At 47.2% G+C, this 12380-nt stretch overlaps 4 protein-coding genes and 1 non-coding gene across 5 annotated transcripts; 3 read left to right on the top strand and 2 right to left on the bottom strand.

The window, feature by feature from the left end:
- Positions 1-874: 874 nt before the first annotated feature.
- AGABI2DRAFT_181570 (hypothetical protein) lies at positions 875-4587 on the bottom strand (the record flags this gene model as incomplete). The annotated part of the gene is made up of 4 exons (XM_006457245.1): positions 875-3306; positions 3359-4129; positions 4179-4292; positions 4344-4587. 4 exons carry the CDS (start codon positions 4585-4587, stop codon positions 875-877), a joined length of 3561 nt encoding a protein of 1186 aa, XP_006457308.1.
- A 1704-nt stretch (positions 4588-6291) lies between these two features.
- AGABI2DRAFT_123180 (hypothetical protein) lies at positions 6292-7305 on the bottom strand (the record flags this gene model as incomplete). Its single annotated transcript, XM_006457244.1, has 3 exons — positions 6292-6791; positions 6845-6927; positions 6980-7305. 3 exons carry the CDS (start codon positions 7303-7305, stop codon positions 6292-6294), a joined length of 909 nt encoding a protein of 302 aa, XP_006457307.1.
- Positions 7306-7583: 278 nt separating this feature from the next.
- Positions 7584-9366, top strand: AGABI2DRAFT_196071 (hypothetical protein). Its single transcript, XM_006457243.1, has one exon. The coding sequence runs from the start codon at positions 7662-7664 to the stop codon at positions 8487-8489; it is 828 nt and encodes a 275-aa protein (XP_006457306.1). The 5' UTR covers positions 7584-7661; the 3' UTR covers positions 8490-9366.
- A 198-nt stretch (positions 9367-9564) lies between these two features.
- Positions 9565-9642, top strand: AGABI2DRAFT_t155. Its single transcript has one exon. It is a non-coding gene; the product is annotated as a tRNA-Asp (tRNA).
- Positions 9643-11312: 1670 nt separating this feature from the next.
- On the top strand, positions 11313-11764 carry AGABI2DRAFT_196070 (hypothetical protein; the record flags this gene model as incomplete). Its single annotated transcript, XM_006457242.1, has 3 exons — positions 11313-11448; positions 11495-11652; positions 11711-11764. Coding segments are annotated over exons 1-3 (273 nt in total), but the record flags the coding sequence as incomplete, so codon positions are not given.
- Positions 11765-12380: the final 616 nt, after the last annotated feature.

The raw sequence follows: 12380 nt of genomic DNA, 5'->3' as shown, positions 1-12380 counted from the left end.
ATATATACACATTTATAGATACGAAACAAAAAAAACTTGACCTTGAGAACAAGGCGGCCCAAGTGCTTGATGCCTGGGAACGAACTCGAAAAAAATTGATAACTGTGAAGCCTCTGACCATTAAAGACTATGACCAAGACCATGACAGCCAGGACGGTAAACCTCACTCCCTATCACAACCCCGATCCAAATCTCCCTCTTCATCTTGTGACCAATAGGCACACACGACGTGACATCCACCTGTTCACCGACATCGACATCGGCCAAAAGTCTAGACCAAGTTGGCAAGGCAGCATCATGCCCATTATTAATTTCTTGACTCGCTCACCCCCGGAATCGCCAAAATACCACACTCATATCGAAGATCAACAACGTCACCTCTCTCTTCTCTTCCTTTCCTCTTCAATCTGTCAGCCAAACCCCCAAAAAGAATTCGCTTCTCATCTCTTTCACATCAAGTCACCACTCGGCTCATCCGAGGATCTTCCAAGTAATCAGTAGATCGACTGCTTTATTCGAAAAACACACTGGGAATGATTCATCTGCGTACCAATTCGTCGGACTATACGTGAACATTTCAGTTACCAAACAATTTAGCGGAAAAAGCGACACTCGTGGCATCTCCGCTGTGTCCATGTCTGTATCCGACGTCGAAGATCCTACAACATTGACAAGGCCCAACTGTCATTTCCAAAAATATCTCCATGTAAAATTACACTTTCAAACGTAATACTGCCAAAACAAAAAACAAAAACGACTACAATACATACAAATCAGAAACGAGAACGACTGAAAGTAGGTTAAATATAAGGAAAAAAAACGAACGAACGAAAGACATATAAGCGTATCGCAAGAAAACGAAGAATTGAATCAACTATCGCCCAGTCTCATCTTCTCGCTCATCATAATCATCACAGTGATAAACCGAATCTAATCTTCTCAATAACCTCTGCGCCAGCAAGATTTCCTCCAAGTTCAATTCAACATCCACACTAGACTCATCTTCCAAATACCTCTTCAACACATGATCACCTCCTACTTTGCGTCTCTCGGCTGTTCTACTCCGCATGATCTCTCTCTCAAGAGCCTTGGTAGAAGTAGGCGACGATGACGATGGAATCCGGCCAAACTCCTTCATATGTCGTCCATCCATGCTCGCGCCTCCGCCATGGCTATAACCTGATGGCGATCTAAACAGAATCGGAACAGGTGAACCTTTCCTTCTCAAACTCGTTTGCAGCCTCGACCTCATACCAATCGGTATAGGTGACCCATTTCTCGTTCTCTCTCTATTCTTCCCTTTTTCCCACCTGCTCAACCTTCCGTTTACATTGTCATCAAACCTATCCGACTCAATCTCCTCGTTCGGTAGTGATGGTGTCGGTATTGAAAAATACGATGACGGCAAATTCGGTATTGCTGGAACAAACGGCTTAAGTGTCGTAGACCCATCTTGTACACTCCTCAAACTCTGTCGACTTCCTTTTCTTCTCATGTGTTCAGGTTTTCTCTTCAAACTGCTTCCAAGGCCAAGTCCCACATGCCCAGGAGCATCCATGATGTCTTCCAACACGTCGACCATTCTATCAATGCTCATCGACCTCGAGTGCGTAAATGACGAGGTAGTGGGAACAGGCATCGGGGAATCCGGCCTTTTCACCCCTCTTCCTCCTACTCTCCTCTCTTTACCGGATGTCTGTCTCTTCCTGCTACCTTTCCCCCTCCTCTCCGTTCTCAACATGCCGGGAAAATCCATCACATTCACATCCCGATCATATCCCGCTTCGTTCCCAATAACCACAGGAACTCTCCCCCACATAGTCGTCTTACTCGTAAGCATAACTCCTCCGACCTTCTCATTTTCCCTCCCACCACTACCAGTAGTATCCCACTCCCTCCCTTTCCCTTTCGCACTTCCAACTGAAGTAAGTTCAGATCTTCCCTCACTCATGCTCGTACGTTCCATCGCCCTCTGATGTCCAACATCCGACGAACTCCCAGCCGTTCCATTATCAATCCACTTCGGCAAAGCAAATCCAGGCGTAGGACTCGCAAATGGGTCGGTCAGATCCACAAAATCAGCCATCTCGATTCCTCCACTATCTCGTCCTTCCTCTCCTTTCCAATACGTATCTCTATCATTATCCTCACGTTTCCCCTGTTTATTTTTCGACGTAAAAGGATACCATTCTGCAATCTTCGAAGCCGAACCCGCCTTTCTGTGTACAAATTTATGGGAGGCAGCAGCAGCAAAGTCCAAAGAAGTCACATTAGGACTCGACGCCGTTGCCGAATGATGAAGCGTCAAAGGTCTCCTGAGCTTCGCCTTAATCCTTTGCGCCCTCTTCCATGCCGACTTAGGACTTCCGGGATTAGTCGAGCTCCTGAATATCGAGAATGTAGATGACTTTGGTGATAACGTCAAGGACTTGGCTGATGGTGATGTCGGACCATTATTTGTGATAGCCGGTGATTTCGAGGATGTCGGAGAAAATGTGTACTGTGAAAACCAAATCCTGGGACTCCGTGATACGCTGGATGCAGGGACGGTGTCACCGCTCCCTGAAGAACTTGTACACCCGGGTTCAGAAGCTGCCGTATCCACGACATCAGCAACCGCTTCCTGGTATTTTTCCCGTTCTTCAGACTCCCTGATGACGTTAACCTTTATCCCTGGACGCATGACTCCCACCCGCACCTCTTCCCGATCGAAATAGCTGTCTCGTTCCTGCAGATGGTGGTGATTGTACGGATAATGACAACCATCTTGCCATGGCTGATCAACTCCTTTGGCGCGTGGGGTAGTTGGCGGACTTGGTAATTGCGCAGTAGCCAAGACAGGCAACTCGATACCTTCGTCTTCGAACTTCTCATCATCACCATACTGTACCTGGTCGAATACGAGAATAGGAGGTCGTTTAGGACGTGGAGATGTGAAAGAGGAAGAGGCGGATCCAAAATGCCCATCACTTCGTGGATGCGAAAAAATTTCTTGCTGGCAAAAGCGTGATTTTGCAGAGTTGAAAATTCTATCAATCCCAAGACCATATTTCCCCTTATCAACATTGATGACGGGATCGATCATAGGCTTCAAAGATGATGTTTCCGGATAATCCCCGCCATCGACAACAAAGTGAGGGATCATATCGCCTTCGGCAACCGCTCTGTCTCCTTCATCTGTATGGTATATTATGCCAGGAGTAATACTGTCATGATCCTGTCTTTGCGCCACGGATATAGTTATGGATCCAGGCGCGGCTAGACTCTGAGGTGGAGACAAGCTATTGTCCAGGGGCAATCCGTGAACTGTAATCCATATTAATATTTGTTTTTGAGAACAAACTCGAAAATAACTCACGGTAGAACGCAAATGTAAATCCAGAAACGCACAAAACTATGAAGACGGTTTCGATAATCCGAAGGAGGGAAGTGCTAGCCGTGATAGCATCATCCGAGATGCCAAGGACCAAAAGTAAAGTACCACTGAGGATGGCGAAGGTTTGGGAGATCAATAAGGTGATGAGGATGGAGCGAGAGCGCATGCGCAGACGCATCGCTCGTTGCCTGAGAGTGATGGCGAGCGCCGAGGGAGCGGTGGCCGGCGTGAATCGTGAAAATCGAGGGTTTGCTTCAAGGTCCGCGTCCATACGCTCGACGTAATTGGTATTATGCCCCAATTCAGAATCCTCATGGAGTTTAGCGGCAGCGTAAGCCGAGCCTTCGATAGGACTGGGATCTTCTGCATCGCTAGGGTGTTTGAAGTGGGAAAGTTGTTTGTGTGATTGGTCTGTTCCGGGGAAAGAGGCCGACGATGACGCGGGAGAAGGAAGGGGTGGTGGGATGAGTACAGTTATCGCAGTGGTATTTTTGCAAGGCATCGTTAATCTGGGCAAGGATGTAGGACCTGGGACGGTTACAGAAGGGTTTACGAGCTTCTTTCTTGGCTTCGAAAGCTTTGATGGCTTCTTGTTGGAGCGCGGCGATGGAGAAGGGTTAGGGAGATAGCAATGGATGTAGATGAGGTGCACGAGGAGAGGAAGAGTGGAGAGGGTGAAGATGAGAAAGATAAGCGGTGGGAAAAGGGGAGGAATGGCGAGCACAAAGGGCGTTGCGAGCCCGATGGTGGTGGCTAGACAAAGTGAGCAAATATCTGCGTGTAATTCATCAAAAATACGTACCGCAGAAAAGAAAGAAACAGAGAAGGCCAGTGTAGGGTTTAATGTATCTGGACCGTGGAAGCCATGGCGCGGGGTTGTTATGCTTGACGGCCAGATAGATGACAGAGACGCCAACTGCGCATATAATGAGATTCATTGCGCATATATGGCATCAAAACGACATACGCTCGGCATAGATGATGTTATCGACAATAAGCTGGACTTTTGAGAAAGTAAATAGCCCGGCCGACGCCTTGAGTCCGAGGATGCCAGCTACGGAGGCCAGAAGAGCGAAAGACAAGAGAGCCAAGGCCGAGAGGAGTAGAAACTGGCGGTGCTGGCGGAGGGCGAGGGTGCGGAGGGCGAGGACGAGGACGACGAGGGGGACAGAGAAGCAGAGGGCGGGGGGCACAGAGAGGAGGGAGAGCATGGCAGTGGATGTATGCGCTCCGAGGCTGAGCTATATGTGGCCATAGTCAGGCCATCCCAGAAAGGTAGAACCATAGCCAAAAGCGGCATCGCAACAAATTAACACATTAACACTTTTGGCAGCCGCGGGTTCCACCTTCAACGTCTCTACTCTCACTCCGCGAGGTGGGCGACTACAAAGCGCGTTAGCGGGCTGGACAGCAGAGAGGGAAGCTGTTGAGTGGGCGGGTGAGTCGCCTATTCATAATGTGTTTGTTGGAGTTCCCAGAATAACGGTGTAGTGTAACTAATGACGAGATACGGGGTGTTGTAAGTGGGAAAGAGTTAGTTGTAAGAAATAGGAGTGCAGACGACGCGTTGGTAAGTAATGGAAAGTGGCAAGCTCTGTTCCGTAATGCTCTGCTGGACGTCGGGCGAAGCAGCCGGAAATTGCCGGGCCTTTCACTCAAAGGTCTGCGCGGAACATTTGCATGTCATCTGCCTGTCTCTCACTATTATCTGCCATTGAATATACTTCAGGCCGTCGGATACCTCAATCAAAAGATAATCTAGGCGCCCTCAAAGGTGTTGATAAAATTAGATCTCGATCCCAGCCTAACAAGTAGCGATCGTCGCTGGATCGTCGAGACGTCGAAGGTTGATGCCGCTCTCAGGCTGTTGCAGGTCCATGCGTGCTCAAATTCCTCCCTATCGCTCGAAAGGTAGCAACAACCAAGACTAGTTAGACTATCTTCTTCCCATGTTCTCTCAAACTCACCTTGATATAGATATCCATAACCTCACCGAGCGTCCACAATCAAGGGTCCATCCAAAAGTACCCTTCCGCAAACATACACACTTGGCTCCTTTACGAAACCAACAACACAAAAAGACAATCACGGCGTTTTCCTGTCTCCAGAGTCCATAGGTGGCTGACACCGAGTAACCAGTGATGTCTTGGTCAGGATGATTTGTGAGGCCCGGGTTGAGCGCTAGAGCATAGTACATTGAAGACGTGAGAGGTGAGGGTAATATAAATAATTTTTAGCCCGCGGCCACCAGGAAGTGACGACAAGGGGTGGAGAACTGTGTTTCTCTCCATTGACGACCTCTGTTGACAGAAGGAGGTTTATAAAAAAAAGCATAATATTGGGCGCGAATGTTCACTGCGAAACCCAACACTTCTAGTCTCCGATAAATTTATATACTCCTTTGGAACCCTTTTTTCTAAAGAATTCATCTGTATACTCATTGATCGGCAACCACGGGTAGTATACATCACTGTAGTGCGGGGTTGCCTCCTCATCGGGTGTTGCAAGTGCAACCCTTAAAAAAACCCTTTTTGAATATATATGTACATGAATCTAGGGTAATGACATCGAATATTGATCAATGGTAATGATTGGATACTTCACTTATCCCGAGTTGATTGTGGACGAGATGATCATGATGAATGGTAAATCTTCCATCAATACTATCAATACCACCAATACCATCAATACCAGACTTGGCACACATGCGTCAGCCAAAAAGCATGTGAGTAATGCGAAATGAAAGAGCATATGGGAGTCCATGAAACCGTCTTTGGGGATTACTCCTAAGAGACCACATTGTTCGCGGATATTCATATAACAAGCTCAATTAAAGATCCGAACATACCAAGACATAAATCCGAAATGCAATTCAAAACGGACAAAATGAATCCACACAAACTCCCTTGATAAATTCATATACAGTATACGCCATCCATATCAATAACTTCTCCACTCCTATAAACCACATGCCCCGCATCTTTTCTGGAGAATAATGGTGGCTCACGAGGTGTTGGTACTATGGTGGGCAATTTCTTCTTCTTCTTCTTTTTAGTCTTCTTTTGCTTCGTCAGTGATTTGGTCTTCTCATCTTCCCGTGGATCAATGATATTCCTCTTAGTATGATGATCCTGTTGTTCGTTCATTTCGATATCATCCTTCTTATCGCCGAGTTGTTCCTCCAAATGGTGTTGTGATTGCTGCTGTCGTATAGGATGAGGATTAGAAGGATTCGACGATTGTACCAGTCGCTGGACATTCTCTGCCGAAGTGTCGATAATTTCGGTAGCCGTAGCACCAATTCCAAGTCTCGCTTCAGGAGAGGCGATCACGCCATTTCGAGGTGCGGGAATCCTTCTTGAAGTATTGCATGTTAAGCATGTATATATCATCAGATGTTCGTGTTGTCGACTCGCTAGAGAAAGATCAGATATTATGTACATAGATCAAATCTTTAAGATGACTCACGTCGATTGCGAATTCGAGCAGAAATACCTGGAATGAGGACGCTTGAGCAACCTTTACATATAGTACGCTTTACGCTTGGGTCCCTGTAAAGATTTAATTATCAGAATGGACGAGGGGAAAACGGAGAGAACAAACATTTTGGTGGTGGTTCTTTGTCCAACGACGTTCATCGTCCTCACATACATCCTGGCCAAATCAGATCCATTCACCTTTTTCGTCTTCACCTTCTTTGTCTTCATACCGCTCTCAACACTATTACCCTTCACTTCACTGGCGCCATCGCCACGACTAGTACTAGTACCAGTACCAGTATCACCAACGCCACTCCCTCCAAGCAATACACTAGCCTGCCATAAAAAATTCATCCGCTGCATGATATCTCTATTCGGAACAGTATTGATACCCGCAAGATTGACGCCTTTCCCTCCAGTGGCACTTTTCTTGTTATCATTCTTTCCCATCGTAACCGCCTTGAGATAGAGGGGTGTCACAGGGTGTCGGGACCGGAAAACAACCACTGATGACCCTTTTTTCTGCCAGTAGCAAAAGGACGAATGAGAACGCGTTTCTCAGACACACGCGCGTGCGAGGTGAACACACGAGGTTACATAAATAAATAAGCGGACCTTGAGAAAGATGACCGGGGAAACCTGGTGCCTCACAGCCCTGATATTTGCGCGTGTTTGGAGAAGTGTTATATAATGCCACGTCGACATTGTGGTTGGCTTCACGGCTTCCACGTAGTCTGTCCTGCGCTCCGCAGTCATCTGAGCTCTACAAGACCTTTCTCCCCCTACACTGCGCACCCTCCGCCCTAATGATGTCTCCCTCTCACGATTCCTCAGAACCCCTCCGCAAACGCGCCCGCTCTGACCAGTCTTCAGAGGAGCGTAAGGAGGCCCGTGCGCACCGTAACCGCATCGCCGCTCAGAACTCTCGTGACCGCCGAAAGGCCCATTTCTCCTACCTCGAACGCCGTGTTAACGAGCTCGAGGACGAGAACCGTCAACTCCGCGTTTCTATTGGCCTCCTCTCCCAAGGCCACCCCGCTCCCACTACACTCCCCGTTGTTTCTATTCCTCCCAAGTCTCCCGAGGATCTCGCCCGTGACCGTGAAAATGCCGAACTCAAAGAGCGAATCAGAACTCTTGAGCGCGGCTGGGATGCCGTCGTCAAAGCTCTTGCTGCTCAGGGCCTGCCCACTGGACTGGGTCCTGCCCCTGCACCGCCGCTATCTCATCCCCAACCCTCTCCAGCCATCGCACTTCCTTCTCCCACGCCTTCCCACTCCTCTCTCGATTTCGACTCTGACATGTCCACATCCTCAACTCCCGTCTTCGTCCCCACCTCCAGCACCAGCCCCTCCCCCAGTCCCCGCTCAATTCCCATAGCCAACTCGGAAGAACAGTCGACTAAGAGTACACAGCAAGATTCCACTCGCCACCTAGCACGGGTGGCGTCCACCGATTCGGTGGCCCTGCAGCGGGTGGTCTTGTCTCGTCCCTCCAGTCGTCCGTTTCCTTCCTTGACTCCTTGGCAGCTGGGCAAACTTCGTCTCAGACAGCGCAGACCGCAGTCGACGAACAGGCGATGGAGGAGCTCTTCCGGGAGATTCTCGTCCCGGTACCTTCTAGCGAGACGGTGAACACGTCCGTCAACATTGAGGAAGGCGAGGATAAGGAAGAAAAAGCTAGTCTCGCTGAAGTGAGGAGCGAGTCTAACACTGACAAGGACGTTCAGATAAATGATCTTGAAGCTTTGTCGTCAGACGATCCATCTGTTGACTGGGCTAACGAGATCGAGATGCAGAAACTCTTGGATTCTCTACAGACTACTGCTGCGCAGCAACCTTTGACTGGCCAGGATTTCACCATGAGCAATGTCGCCGACCTTGGTTTGGGTCTTTCGTGGAACGAGCTCGAGGGTATCAATGCCAACAGTGTTGATGTCTTTTAGATTATCCCTCTTGGTCACCCACACTACCGCTCGACCTCCTCGGCCAGGTCAATTTCTATCCATGTTCTTGCTGCACGGCGCCAAGAATCTTCGACAAAAGGCACCTCTAGATTCGGACATTCATCATCTATCATATTTCCTTGTACTGTTAGGCTCATCTCTCTTCATCAATCTGGTTGTAACGCATTGTTTTCTTCTCTTATCTATTATTTCGTTCCATTTCAGTCTTCCTCTCTAGTCTTTTTTTTCTTCATCAGACGACCCTTGTTTTTCTTCGCATCCCTTTACTTCACACTACCGCCATCTTTCTTCTGGACGTTCACTCTCTATCTCTCATTCGATGACCCTCTCCGCCACCTCGACGACGACGATATCATCCCGGGAAGAAAATCTCGAAGATCTAGCGCACCGTGGTTTTTGAACCAGCCGAACCGTACCTTGCTCCCCTATTTTTAGGGTTTTGAGCAGCGGGATTCTGGTGTTTTTGGTTCATTATCTTACGATTTGTGCGTTGTGATTCTTTTTTGGAGCTTTTTCTTGCTTTGGGTCTTTGTTGTCTTTTTTTCCGTTCAATTTTTGTCGTGGGGCTTTGGTTTGTTACTGAGGTAGGATAGATTTTGGATTTTTGTTTAGTGGATTGAGTAGTGTGTTTGTGATGGGATTGCGGGAATACACTTTGTGGTTGATCTGTGAATTATTGAATGGAATGAGAAGATGATTCGAAAGTGTTGAGTTTGGCTCAAAGGTATTTGTTGATGGTAGAAGCATTGATGGTTTAATGGTAACCAACGTCGTCGTCGATCGCGTTCGACGTGCTGGAGGTTCGACTCCTCCTTGATGCAGTTGCCCGACCATGTAGCCTTTTTAAAAAACGTTTTGCTCACTCTGCTTGATTTCTATTCTTTTTGGAAAGAGTGTCGTGCGAGCTTCCTACATACGTTCCAATGGAGGATACGTTGAATGAGTTGGAAGGTTTATTGAATGTAACCGGTGCCCGACGAGGCTCATGTATGTTCTATGGGTTTCTATGGATTTCGATCTTCACGTCATGTTTTAAGGCTTAGTTTTATGATTTTTGTGCAGGGAGGTGCGATGACAGGTTTCGTTTCATCCATCATGATCACTGTATTGAAACTCGGGTCTTTGATCCATGCATGATCATTTGTGGCTCGCGTACCGCGGGTAATTTTGGTTTTGAGTCTTGATTTTGGATTTCCCAAGTTCAGTGGGAGTGAATCGTTATATTGTATCATGGACACATGGAAGATGAAAGTTTAAGACATAGGATCATTACTATAGACGACGAGATATTTCGAGTCACTGGCGCGCAGAAATGGATTGAATGAGTTGTGGAGTAGACTGATAGATCTACCCTAATGATACCACTGTCCATGAATACAGTTTGGTTACTGCCCTACCCGGCGGGCATCGTTGACATGGTGTGTAGGAATAGTGATAGTAAATCAACTCACAAACTGAGTCGGTAGCCCCGTGCTCTTCACGATCATCAATCTTATCTTCTGCATGAGCCTTCTAATTCTCAAAAATCCTCGTACGGCTCATTGTAGTGACCGGCTCTTTAAAGTTACTATCAGATGAGGTAGTTAGCGGTACTTAGTACAAGTCATTAACCGTACTTGGATATTTAGTCTCTCGCCGCCCGTCACTCCTTCAATGAATGACAGCTTAATGTCATGGCCAGGATGATCCACTTGAACATGATATTCATCATGGTATTCATCAAGATTCATGATAAAGAGCCAGAAATGACCCCAGCCATCCCACGATTCAGTAGGTCCATCGTGTTCGGGTCAACTCATGCTCCAAGAGGAATGATTAGTGGAGAACATAAGAACCGAACGGACTCATTTCAAGAACACATATTCGCTACCTTTCATGAGTGACCCCATCCCATCAAATTTGAATCACGCACTCACTCTCATCTCCTCCACGACCATCGTGGCAGTCATATATACCTTTTCTTTCATTCTTTATTGTCTTTGTGCTCGCCTCTCATATCTATGGCTCCGAGACCTTGATCGGAAAAGACAGACAGTGCTGACATTTACCCTCGCTTCGGTTATCATTATATGTGGAACGATACATGTAGCACTCGAAAACCAATACGCTCGATTAACTTTCGTCGACTATAGCTCTCTACCTGGTGGTCCACTCGGCCCTTTGGCACAAGGTCGTGCCTCATTGATTCCACAAATATGGAATCCGACCATTTTGATAGCAGAAGTTCTAACTCTAGGTGTACTAGTGAGCTGGTACTCTATTTGACAACTATTTTCTCAAAATATGTCGTCTAGCTATGGCGGGTCTGGATTGTTTACAGTGGAACTCGTTTTTCCATACCGGTCATCATTCTAGCTTCCTTGTTTTATCTGGCTTATGTTGGTAAGTTCTGATTGAAATATTTTGTCCCCGGTTGACATGATTCAATACTTCAATCTCAGTCACAACTATTTTGCAATCAGCATTCGTTTGGGCCCCGCTGTCGTCGACGTTGCCCAATATTACTCGAACCCGGCAAATTGTGGCCATAACTGCCCTGGCTTGCACCGCAGCAAGCAAAATCGTGATGACTTTCATGATCATACTGCATTTGATGCTTATCCGACAAAAGCATATTAACTTGATGGGTATGTATCAAATAATATTCATTCGATTAAGGCTCAAGGTCATCAGGGAACACTGATATTGCTGCTCAATATCTCGGTATTGCAGCAATGTTGATTGAGTCCTATGCTCTCAGTACGGCATGGAACATCGGCTACTTGATTGCATATATCCTCAAAAATCCTCCCGCCCATAACTTTTTTACTAACTGCGCTGTACAGGTTGAGGTGAGCCTTCGTTCTGAATATCGATCACATACTATATTCATAAACGATTCTCAAAAAGATCCTTTCATATTTCCTTGTTTTGTACCGAGTATTTTCGGGACGCGCATGGGACAGGCAGACTCAAGACCAATTAAGCACTTTGAGGTGGGAACGTCACGATACCCAGCCTAGCGGCGATGATTCGGGCATGAAAGTTGTCAATGTTCGTACCAGTAACATAGATGAAGCAAACCCTTCCGCGTTCAGTTCGCGCCCAGGTGTCTAGGTAATTATGTTAATAGTAAAAATCAACGAGTTTGGATTGGAGTCGGCGGCTAATCGAGGTTCACCTACCGCTGCCTTGAATTGATAGAGCCGATATAAATCCAGGAAGGCTTAGTTCTAGTGACGAACTTGGGTGAAGAGAACCGCCAGCTTCGCATTTCTCTGAGCGGCTTCCTCTCCCACTGTCAGCAAGGGCACCCCGCACCCACACCCCGACCTCTTTTCCATACCAGGTCGTCGGGAATCTTGTTTGTGATCATGAAAACATAAGGGCTCCAGGGACGAGAACCTCGTGAGAACCAGACGTAACACTAACTTCGTACCAGCCACGGCAGATTTCGCCGCCTCCATCAAACCTCTCTATCATGGATCAAACTCTGACCAACACGGAGCACGATGAGTTATTTTATTTCGAGGATGATCCTATGTGCATTTTTCTCGTAAGTCCTTAAATTTGCGGGGTA

Source organism: Agaricus bisporus, assembly GCF_000300575.1.
Source record: "Agaricus bisporus var. bisporus H97 unplaced genomic scaffold AGABI2scaffold_16, whole genome shotgun sequence".
Taxonomy (NCBI): domain Eukaryota; kingdom Fungi; phylum Basidiomycota; class Agaricomycetes; order Agaricales; family Agaricaceae; genus Agaricus; species Agaricus bisporus.
This window is presented reverse-complemented; position numbering and strand designations above follow the sequence as displayed.

Excerpts from the sequence above, each read along its gene's own strand:
- AGABI2DRAFT_196071 (XM_006457243.1), top strand. The coding sequence starts at position 7,662 with ATGATGTCTCCCTCTCACGATTCCTCAGAACCCCTCCGCAAACGCGCC.